Source organism: Chinchilla lanigera, unplaced genomic scaffold, assembly GCF_000276665.1.
Source record: "Chinchilla lanigera isolate Chin_1 unplaced genomic scaffold, ChiLan1.0 scaffold00078, whole genome shotgun sequence".
Lineage (NCBI taxonomy): Eukaryota > Metazoa > Chordata > Mammalia > Rodentia > Chinchillidae > Chinchilla > Chinchilla lanigera.
This window is the reverse complement of record NW_004955479.1, coordinates 10,365,662-10,392,987: the sequence shown is the minus strand read 5'-3', so window position 1 is coordinate 10,392,987 and position 27,326 is coordinate 10,365,662. Positions and strand designations below refer to the sequence as shown.

Genomic DNA, 27,326 nt, shown 5'->3' with positions numbered 1-27,326 from the left:
AAGGTTTATTCAGCTCAGTTTGCAGAAGTTTCAGTTCATGGTTGGCTGGCTCTAAGGCAGGGTGGCATGGCGAAGCAGTGTCACAAAGGAGTAACAGTTCACGGCAGGCAGAAGCAAAGAATCAAAGAAGCAGCAAGTGACCACAACAGCCCTTTCTGTCCCTTATGGTCTATTCATACTATAGGCTGGTAGCACTCAGACCTAGGATGGACTTTCCCATTGTTCACATCCAGAACTATGCCAAACCAATCAATGGAATAATTTAGTAATTACACACCATTAATCCCAGCATCACACACTCTAGATCCAGCCACCTCTGAAAAGCCCCACCTATGCTGATTAAACTTTGGGGGAACATCTAGACACAAGCTATGATATTTTGCACCACCACCACCACCCCCCGCCACAAAACTCAGGCACATCCCTTTAAGCAATAGGCATTTAGTCCATCTGCAAGAGTTGCCAAAATCCTAACAGTTTCAACACTGCTTAAGAGTCCAAATCTATAGTCTCCTCTGAGATTCCAGGCAAACTCTGTGCAAATGTAAAGAAAGTTAAATACTTCCAGCATACCATGGCACAAGATAAAACATTCCCACTCCAATCAGGGGGATAGAAAGAAATGAGACCAAAGCAAGTACAAAACCCAGCAGGGCAAACATTAAGTCCTTGTTGTAGTCAGGGTTTACAAGGGAAAAGATTTAATACAGGACACATAATTTATTTTATAATATTACTTTGTAATATTCACCAAAAAAGTCAAGTGCAAAACAGTGCGGGGGGAGCTGGGGATTTAGCTCAGCGACACAGCACATGCCTGCCAAGAGCGAGGTCGGGAGTTCAATTCCTTGTATATGGGAAAAAAAAAAAAAAGAGTGTGGGAGATCTGTCCACACACTAGAGACCCAAAGAATCCAGCTGGAGGCCTGGATCCCATGACAATGTCCTGCATGCATCCAGCTGAAAACCTAAAGTCTTGTGGCAATGTTTTCCACGAGTCTAGCTGGAGGCCTAGAGCCCACAACAATGTCTCACACAAGTCTGTATCAAGGATCTGCACTGGGAAGGCCCAAAGGTCAGTGGTTGATGCCAGAAAGTCTTTGCTAGCCAGATGAAGGATCTGTACCAACAGGCAGAGGGATCTGTACTAGAGCGAGGAAGTGACGCTCAAAGTAAGGACTAAAGCTTCCCCCCAAAATAACACTAGCCATCCTCAGTGACAGCAAGGACCCAAGGGCCCCTGACGATGAGAACAGCCAAGTTTGTATCAGGAAAACCAGTGTGACAAACTTCTCCAGTAGAATCAAGAGCACACCATCTTCCCCTCTAGTTCTCTTTTTATGCTGTTGGCAACAATCTTCAGGTGGGCCTTCCACACCCAGCACCATGCTGATCCAGTTCAGCTGAATGTTACAAGTTGACAATTAGTTAACCCACCCCAGTCCTGTAGTTCCGTGTCTAGCATCTGAGGCAGTCTATGGTAAGATGTTAACTCCAAAGGGTTTAAGTGGCTCTGGTCCTATAGCACTGGAGATGGTTGCAGCTTCCACAGCTTCTCTCTTGAGACATCTCTGCTCATTCACTGCCTCTTTCCTTAGACAATCCATGTTCCTGGTTTCTCCAACCTTCTGGGGTTTCCACTGCACCTTCGGCTTCCCCCTCACAACTTCACACTGCCTGGTCTCCCAGGCCTTCTTCTGAAATCTAGGTGGAAGCCTTCCTGACACCATAACTGTTCCATTCTACATGCACTTAGAACCAGCACCATTTGGATGATGCCAAAGACAGTGCCAGCTGGAGCAACAGCCAGCTTCCCTCTCTCTTGGCTGTAAGGGATGAGTGCCTAGGTCACTGAGCACTATGAACCCAAACCTGAGGAACAGATTTTCCAGGCTGCTGCCATTCTGGAACATGGTACTCTGGGGCTCTCAAATTCTTGCACTTTTGCAATCTTGGGGCTGCAAAGGCTGGAGTCCTGCTTTCTTATTATTGTCCTCAGGCCATCTTTTTCATTATCCTCTTCCTTCTCAGCAACCAAGTTCTCAGCTCTATCTTTGCAGTCCACAGCTTTACTGGGTCTTCCTTTCTGGTCAAACTCACACTTAAAAAATCATTTTGCTGGGCTCTTTGCTCCTGATTCTCAACATAGTTCTAGCTTAAATTCCCCAACAGTAACCATGTTACCACAACATTAGACTGCCCTGAAATTTCCTCTGCAAGATTAATTAGTCTGCTGTCCTTAATGTCAAATGGCAACATGAGCAAAATGCAGACAAACTTTCTGCCAAGGCATAACACACACCATCTGGAGTCTAACAACCAGTGTAGTCTTTCTTCCCAGTAGAAACCAGTCTTTACCAGCAGCATTTCTATCAACATTCTGATCTGAGTTCTGACCAGAATTTCCCATCAAGTACAGCTTAAGCCATTCCGGGGCTGCTTCTTCAGCCAGCATCTCCAAACCATTCCAAGCTCCAAACTCTTTCCACACGTCAGTTCCAAAGGCTCCTGAACTGTAAGCTCAGGTACAGTCACAGCAACAAACCCATTGCTGGTACCAAATCTGTCTTAGTTACTTTTCTCATTGCTGAGACAAAATACTCAACACTCAAAGTTAAAAGAGGAAGATTTCTTTTGGCTCCCAGTTTGTAGAGGTCTCAGTCCATTGTCAGCTGCCTCCAAGACAGGGTGGCATGGCAGAAGGGCATCACAGAGGAGAAACTGTCCATGGCAAAACAGCACAGGCAGAAAGCAGCTACCAGTGAAGTAGTAAGTAGCAATCAATGGCAGCAGCCCCTTTTCTGTCCCTTATTCTACCCAAGCTATCCACCCGCAGGGTGGGTGGTACTCAAACCGAAGGGAGGCCCTTCCCATTATCCATACCCAGAACTAAGCTAAGTCAATCAGTGGACTAATTTAGTATTTACACACCCTTAATCCCAGCATCATACACTCTAGATCCAGCCACCTCTGCAAAGCCCCACCTATGACCCCAGGAGACTTGGGGGGACATCGAGACACAAGCCATAACAGTCATTCCTTCAGGTCTCTACTCAAAGGTTGTTTTATCAAAAAGGATTTCCCAGACCATTCCTATGAAGAAACTACTATGTCTCTTCACCTTCTGATTTTCAGGTTTTCTTTTTTTTTTTTCTCCGGTACTGGGAACCGAACTCACAACCTTGCGCTTGCCAGGCAGGTGCTTTGCCGCTGAGCTAAATCCCCAGCCCCCAGGATTTCATATTCCACTTTATTTTTTTCCACCATACTTATCATCTGACATAGTAGATGTTGACTTTTTTTGTCCCTTTATTAGAATATAAACTTTTATGGAATTTGTTGTTCACTATTGTTACCAACGTCTAGAATAATACCTGGTACTCAGCAGGTATAGAAATTTCCTTCGAACAAGTTAAGGTGATATACATCTGTTAAATCATATTTCTAGATTTTCATCTATTTAAATTTGTAAGAGTAGAAACTGTCATTCACAAAAGACTCCAACCTGGTGTTCTTGAGGAACCTAATAACACATGTTCTGTCATCCACATATGAAGCATTTGAGGAACAGTAATGCTACAGATAAGGAAGCCCTCACCGAAGCAACCGTGTTTGCTGTCTCTTCCGGATAGAGGGATTAGACTCAAACACATGAGGCCGTTTCCGTTTCTTCCCTGTTGCCACAGCAGCTGCAGCAGCCATTCCCACAGGACCTGAAATAATAAGTATGTGCTGAGATTAGGCAGAAGCCTGCAACTGCACCAGACAGAAAACAATTAAAGACATTAAAAAGGTGGCTTTTCTTTTCTAGTATGTTGTCAGTGAATACAGATGGTTTCATACGAATCATGTTGATTTACCAATAAAACTTACAGTGAACCTTTTTAAAAAGCAAATGACTTACACCTCCCCACTACACACCAGCTTGAATTTTGTATAATGCTGTTGTTCTGTTTTGTCAGCATGCCCATACTGTTATGGCAATATTCTCAGAGGTGCTAGAACAATTGCAGCATTGAGAGGAAGGCTTGCCAAGACTGAAACAAGTTACCAGCTTCAAATTCACTTCCACTCCTGTGCCCTTCCTTATTATTCCAAGACACTGCCAATTAGGAAACTCAGAGATAATCAGTCACTCTTGGAACTCCAATAAACAATACCTGCAAGAGGGGTATCCAAAAGAATAACATCTTAACTGGAAAACTTTTCTTTCAGATCTGGGAAATGTGCCAAAAACAGAGATACTGACCACAAGGTCAAGTTGATGAAAGTGTTCTGGCAGAAAAGTGATGAAAACGTTCCCATGCTATGGAGAAGTTAATAAAATTTCAATGGTATGCCTGGAAATTAATGTACAATGATTTTTTGAAAGGTAAATGAAGGGTAAGGAACTACAATAGCCAACTATGATACCAGGGATCTCAACATGTCAGACATTTTTTTCTTTTTAAAAAGGCATTTTACCTGTATTCTAAATGGTGAACCCTATAAATGGATTAAATGAAAATTAAATTTAACTGTTCCATCTATACCAGCATGTATATTCTAAGTGGTTGAATTGAAATAAGCTTTCCTGTAAACCTAGATGAGTTTCTGTACATGTTATTGGAGTACAGTCAGTCTGACTTAAATATAACCCAAAATATGATTATTTCTTTCCTATCATAAACAGCTGATAAGGGGAAAAAAACTGGTACATTTTCCTCCCAACATTTTATTTTATAAAAAGGTGGCAAGAATATGCAACTTATGCAGCGTACGTAACTGAAATTATCTGTTTTTTTCTTTGTTTTGTTTTTCCAGGGATAACCTTGCACATGCTGGACAAGTGCTCTACCACTTAGCTATACCCCCTGCCCTGAAGTGATCTGTTGAACTCCATATATCTCCTTCCCCTCAGGTCCTAGCAGCCACTACTCTATTCTTTGCTTCTATGAGTTGACTATTTAGATGCCTCATCTAAGTGGATTGATGAAGTACTTCTGTCTGTGACTATCTTATTTCAGTTAGCATAATGTCCTTGAATTTCATTCATGTTGTCACATACGGCAAAGTTTCCTTTTTTAAAGTTGAGTATTTTCCTCTTATGCATAGATATATACATACTTCCTTTGGCCATTCATCCACCAGTGGTAATTCAGATTGTTTTCACATCTTGGCAATCACATATAATGCACCAATGAACATGGGAGTGCAAACAGCTCTCTGAGTTCCTGATTTCAATTCATTTGCATAAGTAACTAAAACTACTGGACCATATCATAGTTCAATTTTTAACTTTTTGAGGAAATCCTATATTGTTTTTCATAGTGGTTGCACAATTTAAAAATCACCACCAACAGTGTGCAAGGATTCCAACTGCCCAATAACTTTTACAATATTGGTTATCTTTCTATAATAACCCAGTAGGTATATGGTGTTATCTTATTGTGGTTTTTGATTGGCATTTCCTGGTGGTGTTGGTTATCTTTTCATATCCTTTTTGGCCATTTGTATATATTCTTTAGAAAGATGTCTACTTGGGTCCCTTATCCATTTTGTTGTTGTAGTTGTTTGTTTGAGACAGGGTCTCACTATGTAGTTAAAGCTGGCCTCAAATGTGCATCACCACATGCACTGATCCACTTTTTTAATCAGGTTATTTCTTTGCTATTGAGTTGCGTGTATGAAAACTTTCATACACATGAGAAATGTTGAAAGACTTTTAATATTTTACTGTACCTATGTGTCTACCTTCCTATTCATTATTATTCTTTATGCATTTCAAAGTAAACTGTAAATATAAATATAGAAATTAAACTTTAGTAAGCACATCATCAATTAGAGTTCAATATTTGTTTGCATTTCTCTCCTTAGGTGACATTTACATGAAATACAGAAACCCATGTATACATTAAATACATTTTTATTTTTACCTTTTTGGTTTTTTTTTTTGAGACAGAGTCTCACTGTAGTTCAGATTGGCTTTAAACTCACTATATAGCCCAGACTGTTCTCAAACTTATGGGGATCCAACTGCCTCAGCCTTCTGAGGGCTAGGATTTCAGGCGTGTTTCACCACGCCCAGCTCTATTTACTTATTTTTGGGGGTTTGTTTTGTTTTGTCTGTTTGTTTGAGACAGGGTTTCACTATGTAGTTCAGGCTGCTCTCGAACTCATGGCAACCCTCCTGCCTCAGCCTCCCAAGAGTTAGGATTACAGGCATGTGCTGCCACATCTGGTATGATACATTTTAATGAAACATACTGTATATGTTTATGAATCCCAATCTTCTATGAAGATATAGCCACAGAAAGTTATTTCATGCCCTTTCTAGTCAATTCTCATCCTTATCTCCTGAAGAGACTACCATTTTGATTTTTTTCATTCTATGTTAGTCTTTCCTATTATAGAACTTCAAATAAACAGAACTATATGTATATACTCCTTTCAGTAGGGTTTCTTTCACTTGGAATAATATTTTTAGATTTATCCATGTTCCTGTATCAGTAGTTTGTTTCTTTTTATTGCTGAATAATATTCCATTGTAAAGATAAATCAACTTGTTTATTCATTATCTTATTGATAGACACTTAGGCTATTTCCAGTTTGAGGTTATTGTGCATAAAGCTGCTTAATTTTATCAATTTACTGGCACATGCCTGTAATCCCAGCACTCGGGAGGCTGAGGCAGGAGGACTGTTGAGTTTGAGACTAGCCTGGACTACAAAGTAAGCTCAAGGCCAGCCTGAACTGCACAGCGAGACCCTGTTGCAAAAAAACCAAAAATAAATAAATAAATAAATAATCAATTTATGAATTCAACACAATTCAAATGAAAATTTCAATAAGGGTTTCTGTGAACTTATAAGCTGATCTTAATATTTAAATGGAAGTGTAATAGTCAAGAACAAGCAGAACAACTCAGAAAACACTAAGAACCACAGGAGAGGGAACACTTATCCTACCACATATTTAATCATCACTATAAAGCTACAGTTATTTAAAAAGTGAGGAATTGGATCACAGATAAATAATTAAACTGAAACAACTAAATTGCAAAGTTCATAACCACCTTTTCGTGTCAGCAGACAGAGGTGGAAAATAACAGATCATCAAAAATACGTTGTGGACTGTCCACATGGAAAAATACTCTGGCTCAGAGAAATGCAAATTAAACCAGCATAGAGATTGCTTCATCCCCTTCAGATGGACAAAAATGAAAAAGACAGATACAAATGTGAGGATGAAAAATAGCAGGCGTTCTAGTACACTGTTTGTAGGAAGGTAAAGTCATACAATGACTTGGAAAGACATTTGGCAGTGTTTGTAAAGGTGAAAATGTGTCTATCTTACGCCCTTCAATTCCCTTGCTGTATGCACCCGCGAGTAGTGTTTTGCAAGCCCCAAGCTGTGACCCTTCGGTGGTTCACGAGCCACGTTTTTTCTAATAAAATAGAATAAACTAGGCCATATCACACAGTATATCACTTGAAGAAAGGGTAGGTATTGTTTTAGCTATATGTGCATTTATTTATTTTGGGTTACAGAGAAATCACACATGTAGACAAGAAAACATGTAAAATAATTATCATCTGCAGCAACTCTAGTAGCAAAAAATGGTATCTACCAGAAGAGATATTCAGATAACGAATGCAATACCAAGTAACAGCTAAAATTAAAATATATATCTATATTACCAACATGGATGAATCACAGAAAAATTCTAAGTGAACAGAACATGTTACAGAAATGTAGGATTAGAGTGCTATCATTAAAATGTAAAAGATGCAAAACAATGCTAAACATGTTTAATGATATATGCACATATAGCAAAAACATACATATATATAAAGAAATGCAAGAGAATGATAAAGACTAAATCCAAATGACAGTTACCTCAGTGGAGGGAAAAGAACAAGATTAGAAAGAGGAACAGTACACTAGAAGTTTCAACCACATCAGTAATTTTTCTTTCTTAAAACAAACCAAGCTTGAGTAAATATGTTAAAACAGTGGTAATAATTGACAAAGCTGAGTGGTAGGTGTATGTGGGTCTGTCGTGTCAATCCTGATACTTTTTATATTCAAACAGTCAAATATTTTCTACTTTTTGGACACTCACCAAAACATTACATTTAAAGTACTAATTATAACTATAGACCATGTGAATTCTTTCTTCATTTCTTTAATTTGTTACCCTATCCTTTCTTGCTTCAAAGGAAATAAAGGACTAAATTCAATTTTGCTTAAGAAAAAGTCTTCTAAAATTCACATTGATGATTGATGCCAAAAAAGTCTGACTGACTTGCAATACTGTTTATAGTACCTGTTGACTTCATTTCATTGTGCTACTTCTAGGTTTTTTACTATTTCTACTCTTCTTCCAATGGATTGAATACTTCTGGAGCACGCTCTTGGCTGTCTTATTCATATAATTTATATCTACTATTACAAGTCCTCGACAGTTGCTGAGTGATGGAACAGTAAGTTATTTCTACCAGCTGGGTGTCAGTTTCCACTTCAGGTAAATGAAAATGTTAGACTAAAGTCCTTCCCTGATCTTTTTTTTCCCCAGTGGGATTTGCAGGGTGCTGGAGATCAAGCCTAGGCCTTACACATGTTAGGCAGCCACTCTACCACTGAGCTGCAACCCAAGCTATCTCCTAACCTTAACACTGAAATAACACAGTATAGCAATACTGTAAATCCACTCTCAAAACCATTTTCCTTCCTAGGAAAGTTGATCTGGATTTATTATGTAAGGGTGCCCTCTTCTGGAAAGTGTAAGAATTTCACAAAATACATGTTAGAAATATTTCACGTGTTTTGCCACTAGGCCTTTTAAAAAAAATTGGTAGCACTGGAATAGAACTCAGGGCCCCACACGTGCTGGGTAAGCACTCTACCACTAAAGCTAGCATTCCAGAAATTACACTGTGGATAATAACGCACAGTAATACGATTTTTCTTCACAGCATCTGCCTTCGTCCCCATAAATATAGCACACATATTTAAAATGTAGCATGTAGGCCATTCCTGATCATTGACTTCTAGCCCAGCCTTTCCTAATTATCTTCTAAGATAAATACTCCTTATATGACGCTAGACCCATCCAGGCACAGTTTACATGAAGTCTTCTCATCATGGTGCTAAATATATAATGTAAATAGAATGATTTAAAATATAGCTCAGCATTAAGTCATTTTGTGCCCAGAGAAAAATCTCAGAACCTTAAATTGGGTTAAGATGATTCAACAATGCTAGTAGCCTCAGGTATCTGGCAGAGCAAACAAAATCATCTCTAGATAAAAATGACATTATTCTAGGCCCAAGATTATTTCTAAAAATAACTTTCCAAGCACACTGTCCAGCATTCACTTAACTATAACCAATAAATGCAGAAAAGAGTCAACATGAGCAAGAAATGTCACTAGCAAAAGAGGCAAACCCAGCTGGGTATAGTGATTCATACCTATAATCCCAGCATTCTGGGAGGCTGAGGCAGGAGGACTGAGAATTCAAGCCCAGCCTGGGCAATTTTGCAACTGAGCAAGAACTCACCTTAAACTTTAAAATTGGCCTGGGGCCAGGCGCAGCTGCTCACCCCTGCTATCCCAGCACTTATAGGGAGGCTGAGGAAGGAGAATCCAAGATTGACTCTACTTGGGCAATTTATAGAAACTTTTTTTTTTTTTTTTTTTTTTTTTTGGTTTTTCTCAGGAACCGAACTCACGACCTTGCGCTTGCCAGGCAGGCGCTTTTGCCGCTGAGCTAAATCCCCAGCCCCTATAGAAACTGTCTTAAAATAAAAAGGGTTGGGGGAGTTGGGGTAGAGTGCCCTGGGTTTAATCCACCAGTACCCATCCTATTCTGCCCAAGACTGGGAATATAGCTCAATGCAAAGTCCTTGGATTCAATCCCCAGTACTGAAAAAAGAAAAGAAAGAGAAAAGAAAAAACTTGGAAGCTCAGTTACCAGACAAACTGGAAAATCCTGTTAACTCTACTCATGGAGAATTTTTACAGCTTTTTTTCACTACCCAACTGGAAATTTTTTTTTTTTTTAAATTGTTGACAGTATTTTCTGAAGGAAAATAAAATCACACTAGAAATTCTCGGGCTTTGGGTTGTAGCTCAGTGGTAAAGCACTTCTCTAGCATGCACAAGGCTGCTGGGTGCCATTCCTAATACCACCCCACTCCAAAAAAACACCCAAACCCTAAATCTAGGGAGAAAAAGAAAAACACCAGCCAAAACTATTATCAAAATTAGTAATAAAATGGGCATACTTTAAAACCCCTTAGAGGCTAAGAGGAAAATTAATAAATTAGAAGAAAATACATAAAATGAAGCTTAAAGAGACAAATGGCCAAGCCTGGTGGTACATGCCTATAACTCCCACACTTGGGAGGCTGAAGCAGGAGGATCACTGTGAGTTTGACACCAGCCTAGGTTACACAGTGAGTTCAAGGCCAGTTCACAACAATAGCAACAAAGGGAAAGGAATAGGGAGAAGGGGCAAAAGGGAGAGAGAGAAGGGGGAAGGGGAAGGGAGGGGGGAGGAGGAGAAGGAGAACTTCCAAGCCAAGCCGTTACCTGCAGCAGCCAGATGGGCTGTCACCTCGTCGGCCGCAGTAGAGTTGAGTATATCTGAATCATCATAGGAGGTGTCCTCAGGGGAGGAAGGGGAGTCTTCATCAGCACTCAGCATGCTGTGCTCAGTGTAAGTGGCCACGTGGACCTGCTGTACCTGCTGGGCCACTGCATGGGCTTCTATGGTCGCCATGTGTTCAGTTTGGGTCACTCCGTGTTCCTCCATGAAGATCCACTGCCAGGGGGGCGGGAAAGGAAAAGAGGACTCAGTGTGTAATGTAACAAACACAGTGCTAAACTAAGAGGTGCTTTCTTCAACAGCAGAGAAACTTGGACAAGCCCGATTTTACCACTTATCTCACCACACCCACACACAGAAAATAGAAAACTTCATTCAAATATGACATAAAATGATGGAAGATGTTCCTGATGTGAAATCATTTTGATGGTAATTGGCTCCAGTCAGGTCACAGAACAATAAATCCCCTTGATACACATAGCAATAAAAGATATTTAAATGTAACAATGAAAGATACTTAAAGTATCTCAGTGACTAGGATTTGACATTATGGAGATAAAAACACTTAGTAAATAAATTAAATGCTTAACATTTTCTTTGTATCTTAAAGACAAATAGGGGGGGCTGGGGATTTAGCTCAGCGGCACAGTGCCTGCTTGGCAAGCACAAGGTTGTGAGTTTGAGTCCTGGCACCGGAAAAAAAACAAAAAAAAAACAAACAAAAAAGACAAATGGGAGCTAAAGGTTTTTATCCCAAAATATAATTATTCAAATTAATTTTTCTGCTTACAAAACTGTGCTTCTTGCAAACCCTAAAATGATGCAGTAATCTATAAAGCAGCAAGTTAAAAGTTTGCTCTCCTATCACACTTTTAAGTTCCTTCCCTTCTCTAAAAGTTCATTATTCTTGAAAAAAATGGAACATAGGTTCATATCACACATATTTTTTGCCTTTCTCATATTATGATATATCTGGACAGCTTTGACATGTTAAAATATACATATCTATCATGTCCTTTTCAAGCAGCTAAAGAAAACATTGTGTAGATATACCATGATTTATGTAACCAATCACCTACTGATGAAGGCTGCTTCCAATGTGCTGTTAAAAACATCAGCGCAGTGAACATCCTTGTATATAAAGTTTTGCATACTGATTCCTCAAAAATTTAAAATAGAAATACCATATGATCTATCAATTCCACTTCTGGTACTTACCCAGAAGAACTGAAAGCAGGATCTCAAAGAGATATTTGTATACCCATGTTCATAGCAGCATTATTCACAATAGCCAAAAGGTGGAAGCTACCCAAGCGTCCATCAATGGGTGAATGGGAAACAAAATGTGGTACATCTATACCACATATTATTCAGCCTTAAAAAGGAAAAAAATGCAAATTAGGAATAAAGGGGAATGTCTTTACCTTGACAAAGAACATCTACAAAAGTCCTACACCTAACATTATACTTCATGATGAGAAATTTTTTCCCACTAAAATCAGGAACAAAACAAGGATGTTTCTTCTCACTTCTCTTCCACATTGAACTGGAAGTCCTAGCTAATACAGTAAGACTAAAAAAAAAAAAAAAAAAAAAGAAATAAAGGGGATCCTGATTGGGAAGGAAGAAACAGAACTGTTTTTTGTTAACACATGACATGAGTGTCTATATAAAAAAGTCTGTAACACTCAACCAAGAACTCTTGGAACCAAAAGCAATTACTGCAAAGTTGCAGGATACAAGGTAAATATATGTCTTCCTGTGTATCAGCAATGAGAAGCAGAGTTTACAATCAAAATATAACACCATTTATATCAGCACCCCCAAAAAGTGAAATACTAAGGTATAAATCTAACAAAATATGAAAAAAATTCATGAGATTAACTATAAAGCTCTGATTTAAAAAATCAAAGAACTAAATAAACACAATTTAAATATTTAAATAAATAGATATTCTATGTTTATGGGTAGGAAGACTAAATACTGTCGACACATCAGTTCTTTTATCTCTAGATTCAACATAATCCCAATGAAAATCTCAATGAAGTTATCTTGTGGATATCAACAAACTGACAGTAAAGTGTATGAGGAAAGGCAACAGACTTAGAATAGCCAAGAGAATAATTTAACAGGATTGACACTAGCTGATTTCGAGACTTATTATATAAACCCACAGTAACTGGGGACAGTATGGTATTGACAAAATAACTAAGTCAATGTAACAGAACAGAGAGCCCAGAAACAGACCCACATAAATACAGTCAATTGATTTTTGACAAAAGAACAAAAGCCAACATGAAGGCTTAGCAAATATAGTCTTTTTTTTAATGTGTGCTAGCACAAATATATATCGACAAATTTTTTAAAAAATGAATCTAGAAATACTGTTATGGTCTAGTTCTAAAGAGGGCAGGGCTTTTGGAAAGTGACTGGATCATATGGGGACGCTATATTCGACAGTGGGTTAATCCACTGATGAGTTCTTCATAGGCCTGATTAGAGATGCACCATGGAAAGGTAAGCTTTTAGAAGGGACCTCTCCCTCCCTCCCCCACCCTGCCCCCTCCTTCCTAGCTTCAATGGATTGAGCAGTTTTCCTTGCCATGCCCTTCTACCATGCTATTTCTGCCTTTGAGCCAGCAAACTGTGGAGTGAATCCTCTGAAATTAGAAGTCAAATAAACCTTTTCTCCTTTTAATTTTCAGGTACTGAGCATTTTGATTCAGCAACAGGAAAAAGCTAATACACAGACTTTCCTTATGGGAGGGTGCAACCTGAGTATTTTCTGCAGGCTGGCCTTGAACTCCTAGGCTTAAGTGATCTTCCAGTCTTAGCCTCTCAGTAGCTGAGACTAAATAGGCACATGCAACTCTGCCTGGACACATCTTACATTCTTCACAAAAATAAACTCAAAATGAATGATACAGCTAAATGTAAAGTGCAAAACAATAAAAATCCTAGAAGATAACATGGGAGAAAAATCTAGATAATCTTGGGTATAACAATGACTTTTTAAATACAATGCCAAAGTCAAGATCCATAAAAGAAAGAACTAATAAGCCGGACTTGACAAAAATAAAGACTTTTGCTCTGAGAAAGATACTGTTAAGAGAATGAGAGACAAGCCCACAGACTGGGGAAAAATATTAGCAAAAAGAAATATCTGGTAAAGGACTGTTACTTAAAATAAAGAATTCTTAAAATTCAACAATAAGAAAATGACCACCCCAACTTAAAAATGGACAAAAGACCTGAAGCGATATCTCACCAAAGAAGGTACACTAATATAAATAAACAGATGAAAAAATGTTGATCATATGCCATTGTGAACTGCAAATTAAAACCACAGCAAGACACCACTGTATCCTATAAGAATGAGTAAAACTCAAGGTGAATATACAAAAGCTCTGGCAACACCAAATGCTGTCACAAATGTGTAACAGGTACTCTCATTTATTGCACAGTCACTTTCAAAGACAATTGACAATTTCTTACAAAACTGAATATACTCTTTGGTTTTTTCCGGTACCAGGAATTGAACTCACGACATTGTGCTTGCCGGTAGGCACTGTGCCGCTGAGCTAAATCCCCAGCCCCTGAATATACTCTTAATATATGATCCCAAATCACTCTCACTGTTATCTACCAAAGAATTTAAAATTTTAAGTCTATATGAAAACCTGCACACCGGTGTTTTTAGATCTTTACTTGCAAATGCTAAAACTTGGAAGTGACCAAGATGTCTTCCAGTAAAGGGACAGATACAAAAGTGCTGTTTATTCAGAGAATGAAATATTACTCAGCACTAAAAAGAAATTAAGGCATGAAAAGATATAGAAGAAATTTGTAAGTGAATTACTAGGTAAAAGAAGCAATCTGAAAAGGTTACGTACTGTATGATTTCAACTATATGACCTAGAAAAGGCAAAACTATGGAGACAGTGAAACGATCAGTGATTTATAGACTGGAGGAAAGAGGATAAATAGGTAGCACAGAGGACTTTTCAGGGCAGTAAAACTACTGTGTACATAATGGTGGGTATAATGGTGGATATTATAATGGTGGACGTTATACATCTGTTCAAACACACAATATCTAACATCAACAGTGAACCCTCATGTAAAGCCTGTATATGAGAATGATGTGCGAATGTAGACTCATCTATTAGAACAAATGTACTACTTTGCTGTAGGATGTTGATGGTAGGGGAGGCAGTGTGTGCATAAGAGAGTAGGGGGTATATGAGAAACCTTTGTACCTTCACTCAACTTTGCTATAAACTTGAAACTGCTCTAAAATACAGTCTACTTGAAACTAGTTTTTAAAAAAGGAAATTCTGGCACAAGCTACAACATGAATGAGCCATGAGGATATTTTGCTCAGTGAAATAAGTCAGTCACAATGAGGAATACTGTATCATTCCACTTATATGAGGTAGTTAGAGCAGTTAAAAATCACAGCCACAGGAAAAAAAGTAGTTGCCTAGGGCTGAGGAGAAAGGTGAAAGAGGAGCTGTCTCATGGATAGAGTTTTAGTTTTATAATATGAAGAGGTCTAGAGACTCCATGTACAACATAAAAGTACTTAATATTACTAACCCATCTGCTTAGAAATGGTTAAGATGGTAAATTTGTTATACTTTATCACAACTTGCAATCTTAAAAAATCCCTTACAGCATTCTGTACAAAGAATAAGTGACTAAAAAAAAAACAAAAAACAAGATTGGAGCTCAGTGGCAAAGCACCTGCCTGGCAAGCACAAGGTCGTGAGTTCGGTTCCCGGTACCAGAGAAAAACCAAAAAAAAAACCAAACAAACAAACAAACAAAAAAGAATAAGTGACTAATCTTAAACAATAAAACTAGCCATTATTATGTTTATAAAAAACTTTACATATTACTTGATAATTGTTTTAAGAATGGATTTTTAATGTTAAATACTGGCTTCAAAGGACATGTGTATTTTAAATTTTGATCCATATTGAAAAGTTGAGTGACTAATTTGTATATTAATATCTCTACTTGTATAAACCCACGAAACACATACACAAATTTGAAATTTGACTATAATAATATACAGCATTGCATATCTAGAGTTTACCAAAAGAAATGGCAACCATATAGATATAGAAATAAGACTTTTATGGCTACATGTAAAAAGAACATAATTGTCTATATAAAAGTCTTATTTTTACTCTACTGTAAAAGTCTCACTTTCCATTTTGAGGATTTCTAAAATCCTTTGTACCACTGAGTTACTGCTTCCTTCACTGACTTTCTTTTTCAGGCCAACTGTTTCCATGAAGATGACCAAATTCTTGCTTTAATCTGAGGTACCTGATCCCGTTTTATATTCCTGTGCAGTTTCCAATCTTTGTCTTGCTCTACCTTTCCATTGTTTCTTTTCACTCTCATACCACTGTGCATATGACAACTCATCCTTGTAAACCAGTAATTATTTACTTTGGGCTTATTCAATTAGCTCAAGGAGTATTCTATATGTCAAAATAAAATTCACTTTAACTATAAAATAAAACAACCACAAGGTTCCAAATCCAAAAAGATTAGGAACCACTCAGCTACCTATCATATGAACTTACTTTCCTTCCTGAGGTCATCTCCCTAGCTGTGTGTCTCTGCATGCCAAAGTCCTTTCATAAGAAACTAATACTCTCCTTTCTCCAAGTGGAGCTCTTAAAAAGGTACTTGGTAAAAGATGATGTATTTAATAGACATTTAAAAAGGAAACAAAAACAAGGTAAAATGTCAACATTTAAAAAACCTAAATGTACATGTGAATTCTTTGAGTTATCTTGTAACTTTTCTAAAAGTCTGAAATTGTAGTATTTAAAAAAAAATTTAAACAAAGGTACCTGATAAGCTGCTCTACTTCTTTCATATCCTGTTTTGTGTGAATTTCAGAATAACCAAGAGATATATCCTAGCCTACAGATACTTACTTATTTTAAATGCAATTTAACACACCAAGTCACACAATTAAACATTATGCATAAGAGGAAAATACCAATAAAATGCTATTTCCCCCATCATCTCACTGTTCTTCGAGGCTAAGAGGCAAATTGCTGTAGGCATTTTAGAATTCTAGGTACTTCAAAATTGTTTTTAAATGATTTGGGATTACATGGCATCTAACTGCTTTTCAAAGGGATTTGTACGCTGTGCATTGGCATAATGGATTTCAATTCTTTGCTCCAGAATGCAGTTCACAGCATAAATCAATAGGAATGTCTGCCTTGTAGGCTTGTCACTTCGCCTGGTGCCTCATCTCTTTCCACCTCCCTCCCTGACGCCACCGTCCAGTCTTTCTAACCATTTGTATTCTGCACACTCAAAAAAGAAAACACAAAGATATTTCTAGCCTCTCTGAGCCACAGGGAGACACTTGTAAATGTTGCTGTCAGTGCTTTCATAAAATCATAAATTAAGCAGATTGTCTAAAGCCAGATATGACTGATGTGCACATATTGCTGGCGATCTCACACTCCACTCCCCTTAAGTCAATTTTAGTGAAGCATTTTAGCTTTTGTCCATGAAGAGTCAGATTCTCTGGCTAGCAAAACTGACGGGAAAATATATTAGATAATGTGCATTTTTCAAAACAACACGGCCAGATATCCAGAACGCCTGTGCAAGTTAGTTAATAACCACTAAGCCTCAATTCTGTCATTTTTAAAAGAAAAAAAAAAAAAAAGATAATATCTAACCTCAAAAGGATGATGTGAGGATTAAATGAAATGATCCAGATAAAGTCAGGAACACAGTGCCCGGCACATTAATTATAATGATGTCAGAATCCATGTGACTTCGTGACTCCATTCTTTCTGACTCATTATCAGGCTAGCCTCACAGGCACTGAGCCTCAATTTCATCTTTAAATTAGACATCCGTCTCTGAGGATTTGGTTTCCTTAATTATGTGCAGGACATTTTCACTACAAAGCCCTATATTGTACTAACTCCAGCAACTGAAATACATTTCTTTTAGGCATAAAGAAACAGTAGGAAACCAATGCCTCCAGCATAATTTCTTGATAGTGCACCAAGTAGAGAGGCCCACGGCTGGGGTATAGCTCAGTGCTTGAGCAGCATGGATGGGTTCCATGCCCAGCACTGCGGTGGTTGGGGGCCTCAGTAGAGCAGGCAGGGATTCTTCTGTACTGACGTGAGAAGTAAGGTGACAGTACCTATGCAATCATCCAAATAAAAAACCTCTTTCTAGCCTACCCGAACTAGCGGTGTTCAACAAATTAATCAACACTTCAATTTTTCAAAAAATCATTCCCTCAAATACTATCATGGTTACACTGTTTTGAAAGTCTTTTTCTCAGCCTGATCTCCTACACCCAGGGTGCCATCTGGTATAGATGTTTCTACTTCTGCCCTTACAGACCAATTAGAGTGGGACCAAAGACAGTGGAAGATAGAACAGGAAAGGACTGCTCAGAGCACCTGGTACTCAGGGTCAGTAATACCTGGGGAGCTACTGGAATTCCGAGGAAATGTCCGAGGGAGTTAAACTTAATCTAATCCACACAAAATGGATGAGATTAATTGCACAGTATTTTAAAAATCTAAGTAGAAAGAAGAACAGGTCAGGGAATCTAATCAAAGTACAACTAAATGTAAAAGAAAGCATTAGTCCAATCAATTGCATTATCATATCAAAAGAAAAACTTCAAAAACTGCCTAAGAGAAAAATCTCAAATTAAGCCTGTGTCTACAGGAAAACCTAGAGAGGCTCAATTTACATTCTTGGACACATCTCAAATCTCAAGTATATATAGAAATTACACTCAACAGAACAAAAAAGCCTAAGGTCAACAATGGATTTGCTTCTTGGGGGACACAGTAAGGGATCAAAATTGCACCACAGCAGGAAAAACAAAATGCACAAAAAAGAGTGAAAACAAAAACACAGTAAAATGTAGTTTAATTCTGAGTAAAAACAGAGCTTAATTTAAGACTAGAAGAAACCATCTGACCATGAACATTCTCTTCTAAAGAGTGATATATAACTTGTAGGGAAAAAATTTGTCCCCTCATACAAACTAGTTTCTACAAAGAGAGAAAGAAAGAAAACAGAATGTAAAAAATCTGATGATGTAAAAGCAAAGAGAAGCCTGACAGAAATCAGGAGACAGGAAGGGGAGGAGTAGAGGTAGAGAAACAGCTAGAAATATGTACTTTTCCTGACAATGGGGGAGCAAGAAATAATACCCCTACGAGATGGAAGAATTTAATATTACTGTGTAACTATCAAAAACAGAGGGGCAAAGCTCAGAGCAGTGGCACCTATAATCTCCACATTAAGGAGACTGAGGCAAGAGGATTGTGAGTTCGAGGCTAACCTGGCCTATATAGTAAATTCAAGGCTGACCTGGATTATATAGAGAGACTTTGCTTCAAAAAACAAACAACAAAATAGAGGGGGAAATGAAGGGATACTATAAACTAATAATCCTTACATTTCACAGGAAGAAGTCAATAAGGTCAAAATTTGATAAACTAAGAAAAATGCTACAGACATTTTGGAGCTCCAGGGGCTCAATATTATTATTTTTATAATACTGAACCTAGGGTGGCTAAGCAGGGTCGGGCCTGGTTAGTACTTGGATGGGAGAACCTAGGGTCTTTGTACTGATCTAAAATCCCAGCCCTTTTTATTTTTTATTTTGAAAGAGACAGGTCTCACTAATTTGCCCAGACTGGCCTCAAACTTCCTCCTGCCTCAGGCTTCCAGAATGCTCGGGTTTCAGGTATGAACTACCACGCCAGGCTCAGAAGTTGATATGACTATGATCACATAAGGTTTTTCACCCCAATATACTGATTAAATTCATAAATGGCTATTAATATTTACAAAAACCCAATAGTATTAGGTAACTAGCTTTATCATATAACTTCATAATGCCTTAAAGATGAGTAGATAGTTTCATGAATATCATAAGCTCACTGAAAGCAGGACTTGGGTTCATAAAGTACCTATAAGCAGGCATAGTGGTGCATACCTGTAATCCCAGCCCTCCAAAGGCTGAGGCAATAAGATCACCGTGAGTCTGAGGCCAGCCTGGCCTACATAAGTGAGTTCAAGGCCAGCCTGCACTACATAGTTGTGGAGAAGGACATTCTTTGATTAGAAAGCACTGAGGACACACAATGATTTGTTTATTATTGCAAAAATGAACTGAAACCTTTCACCTGAAGATAACAGTGTAATGAATTGCAGGAGATCCCTATTTTTCAGTCTTGCCCTGCATTGTAAAAATTAATGGGAAGTAAGGACTGTGACTGTAGTGGATTGATAACTGGTGGTCAACTTATAACCCCCAGCTGAACTGAGTAAGCATGGTGTTGGGTGTGGGAGGCCCACAGGGGATTGTTGCCAGCAGCATAAGAGGCAGAACTGGAGAAGGATAATGCTTTAATTACTAAAATGTTTGGTATTCTCCCATTTGTACTAGCTACACCCTTGGTTCTCGCTCAATAAAAGGTGACTGAGATTGGTAATCAGGGATGCAGCCCGAGAGGCTGTAAATCCCCTGATCCACGGCTTTCGCCTCTCTCGTTTTTCTTGTCTCTCTTACTTTTCATCTGCGGGCACCTCGTTCTTGGGACCTGTCACCCTGACTAGAACAGCACATAGTGAGACCCTGTCTCAAGAAAAGAAAGAAAAAAACCCTAAATAAATAACAAATAAATAGTATCTCTATGAATAGTATGTCACAATTTCCCCCTTAACACATGCTTGGGGGTATTTTGATTCACATTTTAATTACTAAAGCTAGGTACAGGCAATTACAGTTTCTTCTCTACAAGGTTGCACAGGATATTAACTTCTTATCTCTCATTTCTAAGACCTCCTCTATTCTTCTCTACAGTCCTCTTTCACTGTTCCTGAAGGGTTGGCTCCAGGACCCTCATGGATAACAAACTATAAGGATTCACAAATCCCTTATTTAAAATGGCATGATATTTGCACAGAACCTATGCTTATCTTCCCATGTACTTTATCTTACTCTTTTTGAGGCAAGGTCTCACTATGCAGTTCAGGCTGGTCTTGAACTCAGTTTGTAGCCCACACTAGCCTTGCACTCCCAATGATCCTCGTGCCTCAGCCTCCCGAGCGCTGGGATTACAGGTGTGTGCCACCACACTCAGTTCTTTCCCATGCACTTTAAACCATCAAGAGTACTTACAACACGTAATAGAGTATAAATACTATTTAAGTAGTTGTTAAACTTATTTCTTTACAAAATAATGACAAGAAAAAATCTGTACCATGTTCAGTACAGATGCAGGTTTTTTTCTGAATATTTTTTAATATTTTGGTTAAATCTACAGATAAACAACAGTGAGTGCTGAGAGCTGCTCTTCACCTGCTCTGGCCTCAGTCAGCCAACCACATTTTCCAGATTTGTCTGCCAGATTACTGCAAAGGTTTTATATGGGAAGAGCTTAAAGGGGGAGAAGGTATTTCCTTGCTGCTTTCATTCCTATCAGCATTACTCCAGGACCAGGGGACAGCTGCTCTTCTAGCTCCATCTGTACCCTTGCTTCTCCCCCAGTGGCTGAGCACCAGCTGCAGGGCGTCCTCTCCGGTCAGCCTGCCAGCTGTGTGCAGGCCCCTCTGAGCTCCTAGATTCCACTCTTCTGTTCTCCCAGCCTAGGGATGTTAGCTGCTTCCTGTTTGGATTAGCTCAGTGCCTATTTTTTCTTCTGTCAGCCTTCCCACACCTGTGTGACCAACTCCTAGAGTTAACCTCTGAAAAACCTCACGTGGTTTTCTGGACCCAGAGGCACAGGAAAGAAAATATGTACCCTCGTTAGAAATTACTCATAGAGCAGCAGTGTGGGTCTTCTTATGACCTCAATAAAGAAGTGATTCTCAAGCCCAGCATGTAATCCTGGGAGGCTGAGGCAGGAGAATCACCTCGAGTTCAAGGCCAGCATGGCCTACATAAGTGAGCTCAAGGCCAGCCTGCATTGCGTACAAGACCCTGTCTCAAAAAGACAAAAAAAAAAAAAAAACAACAAAGAGATTCTTGAGCCATTTTTGTACAACCACCATTAGGGTTTTTGTTTCCAGACACTGATGAAGTTCAGTACAAAATTGTAGGTTTAACAAATCATTAAGAAGAATACAAAATGCCTTAGAAAGACAGAAATAGGACACTGAAAAGCGAGAAGAGGGCACAGACAGAGTACGAGATACAAGCAAAATTTTATCTCTAAGTTTTAAGCATTTTTCTTATTGCACATGGGACCCCATGTGTATACGGGCCTGGGCAGTCTCCCCTGTGCTCTGCTTCATACCTGCTTCAACACTGATCCTCACTGCTGTAGATGCTGAAGCCACAATACAGACTTGAACTCCTGCTCTTCCACTTACTGTCACCTTAGACAAGTCTCAGTTAGCCCTTACGCCTTAGATTGCTCATCTGTCAAATGGAGAATAACCTATGAACCTATTTCATGGAATTATCGTGAGGACCAAGTAAACTGTTCTCTGCAAAAGGGCTTAAAATGAGACACAGTATTCAGCGAGTACTACATAAGTATAATTTCTTATATTATTTGACATACAAAGACCCATAAATTATAAAAATGCTAAAAGTTGCATGTTTTTTTAATCCTGGAGGAAACAATGTTTACAGATCACACAAGGAGTTTTGACCATAAGACAGCCTCTATCAGAGAGCAGTTCTTGATCTTTTCTTAGCCACAGAACCTTTCTTTTGTTTGTCTCTGGTTGTTTTTATTGTTGTTTTTTATTTTTGTCTTTTTGAGACAGGGTCTCACCATGCAGTTCAGGCTGGCCTTGAGCTCACTTTGTAGCCCAGGCTGGCCTTGAACTCACAGTGATCCTTCTGCCTCAGCCTCCCAGTGCTGGGATTATAGGTATGTGCCACCATACCTGGCCAGATCCTTTTGAAGGTAGGAAAAGCCACAGCCTTTTTACCTAGAAAAATGCATATATACATAGTTTTCCAAAATATTTCAATGCTCTTTCCTTTAAATTAAGCATCAGACCTTTCATGTCAGTATGGCTATAAGAAAGCTGAAACACTAGAGGGTGCCACAAGCAAAGGAAAAAATATAAAGAACGTGCAAGGAATTTCAGGAGGCTTAAAGCTCTTCAATGGGCACAAACATCCTTCCACAGAAGAGAACCGTTAGGTGAATCTACTACCCCAGATGTTTTAAAATGTGTCCACTCTTCTATAGGCTCTAGATTAGCACCGTCCAACAGGACTTCCTGCAATAATGGTCATGTTCTGAGTTTGTTCTGCCCAAAACAGTTGCCACAACCACATTGAAATGTAACTACTATGGCTAAGAAATTAAATTTTTAATTCATTTGAGCTTTAAGTTAATTTTGTTGAAATGTGGCATGTAGCTATAATGAATAGTGAAGTTCTACATTCTATTTTTAAGTTTTGAAATGACTTGTTTCTAATCACACTGCTAAAGTCTAATGGGAATTCATATAATTCAAGCCACTCTTCCATAAATATTCAATATTTCAGAAATAGAAGGTTGTTAATGCCTCCTCTCCACCGTATAGTTGTACAGAATTAAAAGTAAAGCTTTCTTTTACTCTTTACAGAGGACTTTTCCTATTCATTTCCTGAGTGCATTAATTCAAACATTCTTAAGTCCATGCATTTTAAGAGCTTTTCCAAAAGTGTGTATTAAAAGAATGAATTAAGCCAGGCGTGGTGGCACACGCCTATAATCCCAGCACTCAGGAGGCTGAGGCAGGAAGATCACTGTGAGGTCAAGACCAGCCTGGGCTCCACAGTGACTTCAAGGTCAGCTCGAACTACATAGGGAGACCCTATCTCAAGAAACCCAAAAAGTTAAGTAAATAGGCTTTGTTGATTAAAAGAACAAATCCTATTCTATTGAGAACTGCCAAAGGCTAAGGGAACACTGTGAAGTCAAGACTGCCAGGATGTGGGGAAGGATCCTGAAGGGGAAGACAGCACCTTCAGGCTTTGGAAGGAAGCACATGGTGTGGCAAAGAAGCATCAGTGAACACCACATAGCATAGACAAGGTGAGTCCAGGACAGAAGGAACACAGCTCTCCGCTGCCTTCACACCACATTCTTTACACTCAAACTTAGTCTGCTAAAAATAAAGCTAATGCTGACCCACCTGTCAAAGAGGAAAGCAGTCTATCCACATTGAACACCACGTTACAGTTTACAACCCAGGGTCTGGCACAGTGCTCTGAATGGAGTAGGTACCTAATAAACGCTGGTGACAATAATGAAAAAGGATTAGAAAAATGCATTTGCAAACATTTAAGTGCTTATTAGCAGCTACAAATATCAATAAAAAGCAAGTGAGTTGCTGAAGCTATACCTGGTTTAGAAACATGGCGCTGGCAAGTTGGGTGCCCAGGCACTTGCAATGGGGTCAGAATGCAGCTGGCTGGGCTCTTTTTGAAGAATAATTATTTGCCCACAGCTGCTCCCAAATTACCAAAAATCAAATAAGTAGTTGTCATGTGATAGCCAGATTAGAGACTGCCTCAATTTCCATTAAACAGAAATAACATAAATTGCCACAAGTCCCGCCCCTCAGTCTGAGGCCAGCACAAAGGACACTTTTATTCAGACCCCACACTGTGAGACACAGCATTGTTGCCCGGCTGCTTCTGTGGCAGGCCTCAGCTCTGCTGGCTTTGTCACTGCACACCAACCTGCAGGGAAAGCTGGTTCTGAAGGACGGCTTGATGCCTGGGTTTTCCTTGGACATAACTGAACCAAGGATTTGCTCCTACATAAAATTATGAAAGTGTAAAAGTGCCAGTGTCACAGATGCACAAATCTCTGAATCTCTGCCACTTAATCTTTCATTCATTCAATAAATACATACATACATACTGAATTCTTCCTTGTTGTCTGTTTTGATTTTTTGTTTATTTTGATGCAAGGACTACGCAGTTCAGGCTGACCTTGAACTCATGGGGCAATTGTCCTGCCTCTCAGCTTCCCAAGTGCTGGGATTAGAGGTGTGCGCCACCATGCCAGGCTGTCTGTTTGTTTTGAGACAGGATCTCACTATACAGTTTAGGCTGGCTTCAAACTCTTGCCTCAGCCTTTTGGAGGGCTGGGATTATAAGCATGGGCCATCACACTCAGCCAAACTGAGTTCTTTCCAAGGATTCCTACTTTATTTGCAACATGAATATTCCAGTAAGAACTATTACTGGCATCTGTGTACCTATAGTTTAAAAAATATGCTTATAGAAGTAACACATCTTTTTTTTGGTAATTAAAAAATACAGGTATGAGAAAACAAAAAGGAGCGCAAATCACCACCATCTGAGAAAGTCATAACCGAGTTAACATTGGTATAGACGCTTCTAGTAGTTCCCTGCTAGCTCTATAGTTGATAATATTGTTTCACAAACAAATGTCAGTTGATATTGTACAAATGTATATGTATTTTTTCATTTAACAATAAAATTTATAATGTTAACATTTTTTTACACCATTTAAAAAAATGCTTAGGGGCCGGGGATATAGCTCAGCGGCACAAGCACCTGCCTGGCAAGTGCAAGGTCCTGAGTTCAATTCCTGGTACCAGGGGCTGGGGATTTAGCTCAGCGGCACAGTGCCTGCCTGGCAAGCACGAGGTTGTGAGTTCAATTCCCAGTACCGGAAAAAAAAAAAAAATTCCTGGTACCAAAAAAATAAATAAATAAATAAACTAAAAAAAAATGCTTGAAGCATTCCCTGTAAAACTGTATAGAAGTTAGTTTTCTAATCACTTAAAGTCAATTACTTAGGTCATTTCAAATTTTTCACTATTATGAATAGCATTGTTACTGTAATTCTGGTATTTTTTAACTGTTGAATAAATGAATCAACAAGTAGTTTACTAGGCTAAGTTTTAAGCACACATCCATTTCCTTGGTTCTTAAAGGACATTAAAAACTGAATAACCATAACCAGTTAGGATTCTGGACATGCTCTTTTGGCAGGCATAGACACGCTGTACACTAAAAATAGCAATCAAAACAGAGATAAGCACAGCGTTCCTGGTGGTAGAGAGAGGGAAGAATAAAAATATTAACCTAGGGGTTGGGGATATAGCTCAGCAGTGCAACACCTGCCTGGCCAAGTGCGAGGTCTCAAGTTCAATTCTGGGTACCAAAAACAAAAAACAAAACAAAACAACCAACCTGTTAATCTTAATAATATAAAAGAATAACCAGACACCTGTAGCCCCAGCTATTCAGGAGGCAGAAGGATCACTTGAGCTCAGAAGATTGAGACCAGCCTCAAACTAATGAGACCATGTCTAAGAAAGAAAAAAAGAAGGAAAGAAGCAAGCACACAACGATGTGGTAAAATAGAGCTGCTGGAAAGTAGAATATAGGAAGAGGAAAGTATGGAGGCATTTAATAAACCCATTTTCCAAAACAGCAAGCTAAGAAACCCTACAACCCTCATTCTGAAAGTTGATGGATAAAAAAATAAAAGTTGGGCTGGATATGTAGCTCGGTGGTATAGTGTTTGCCTAGCATGCACAAATCCCTGGGGTTAATCCTCAGCACCATTAAAATAAACAAGCAGGGGCTGGGGATTTAGCTCAGCAGCAAAAGCGCCTGCCTGGCAAGCACAAGGTCTGAGTTCGGTTCCCGGTACCAGAGAAAAACAAACAAACAAAAAAAAATAAAATAAATAAGCAAAAGTGTACACCTGTAATCCCAGATATCTGGGAGCACAGGGTAAGACCACTGTGTCTTTGAAGAGAACCTGGGCATCATAATGAGACCTCCATCTCAATAAATAAATGTAAAATTATAAAGATAACACATGACCTTTGAAATAATATAAATACCAAATATGAATGACAAAAAAGAGGGTACAGAAAAGTTAAATTTTTATTTTTCATATCAAAAAATCCAAATATTGTCTAAAGTTGATAAATGAAGGAAAAGAAATTTAAATACACATAGCTTTTTTTTTTTGTACTGGGAATCGAACTCAGGACCTTGCGCTTGCTAGCAGGCGCTGTGCCACTGAGCTACATCCCTGGCCAAAACACAGATAGCCTTGTGGAAGTAATCACAGAAAAGATAAACACAGAAATAGTGAAGCAGTCTTTATAATGTGTCTCTGGACAGTAGAGCTGGGAATGGAAGGGAAGGGAGAAAGGCAGACTCACAGTCATTCACCCTAAACTCTCCAGGACTATTTGATTTGTCAAGATATTCAACCACACCCTGATAAAGACTGGCTGAACAATCTGCAACTGTTCACTTTCCCTCACAGACACAGCCTCTTATCGTCATTAGTGGTCACACCCAACTACCATAGAACATTTTTCCTCTAACCAGAGGCAAACCTAAAATACCTATGACCTTAAAGACTATCTATTCTGCTTTGCTTGTTTTATAGATGAGGACCCAGAAAAGTCAAGCTGAGTGACCCAAAGTCATATTTCATAGTTGGTGGCAAAATTCAAACCCAGCCAGGCATGGTGGCGCACACCTATAATCCCAGTACTCGGGAGGCTGAGGCAGGAGGACTGCTGTGAGTTTGAGGCTAGCCTGGGATACCTAAATGAGTTCAAGGCCAGCCTGAACTACATAGTGAGACCCTCTCCAAAAATAAATAAATAAACAAACCCTCAGACCCACCTCTCCTGGCTCCTAATCAAGTGTTCCACCTAGGCTGGGGATTTAGCTTAGC

General features: G+C 38.9%; 1 protein-coding gene across 10 annotated transcripts in view; it reads right to left on the bottom strand.

Annotated features, from left to right (window-relative positions):
- The window catches only part of Nrf1 (nuclear respiratory factor 1), a 146,208-nt gene that overhangs the window by 78,434 nt on the left and 40,448 nt on the right, over nucleotides 1-27,326 (bottom strand). For 4 of the 10 annotated variants that reach the window (XM_013503278.1, XM_013503284.1, XM_013503276.1 and 1 more), the window contains 2 exons: nucleotides 10,578-10,809; nucleotides 3,599-3,713 (listed from right to left, as the gene is read on the bottom strand). In XM_013503278.1, coding sequence (XP_013358732.1) covers nucleotides 3,599-3,713; nucleotides 10,578-10,809 — 347 coding nt within the window. Of the gene's footprint in view, nucleotides 1-3,598; nucleotides 3,714-10,577; nucleotides 10,810-11,811; nucleotides 11,969-23,772; nucleotides 23,875-23,982; nucleotides 24,073-27,326 lie in introns of those variants that run through there. The other 6 variants (XM_005402417.2, XM_013503280.1, XM_013503283.1 and 3 more) reach the window with 4 other exon arrangements.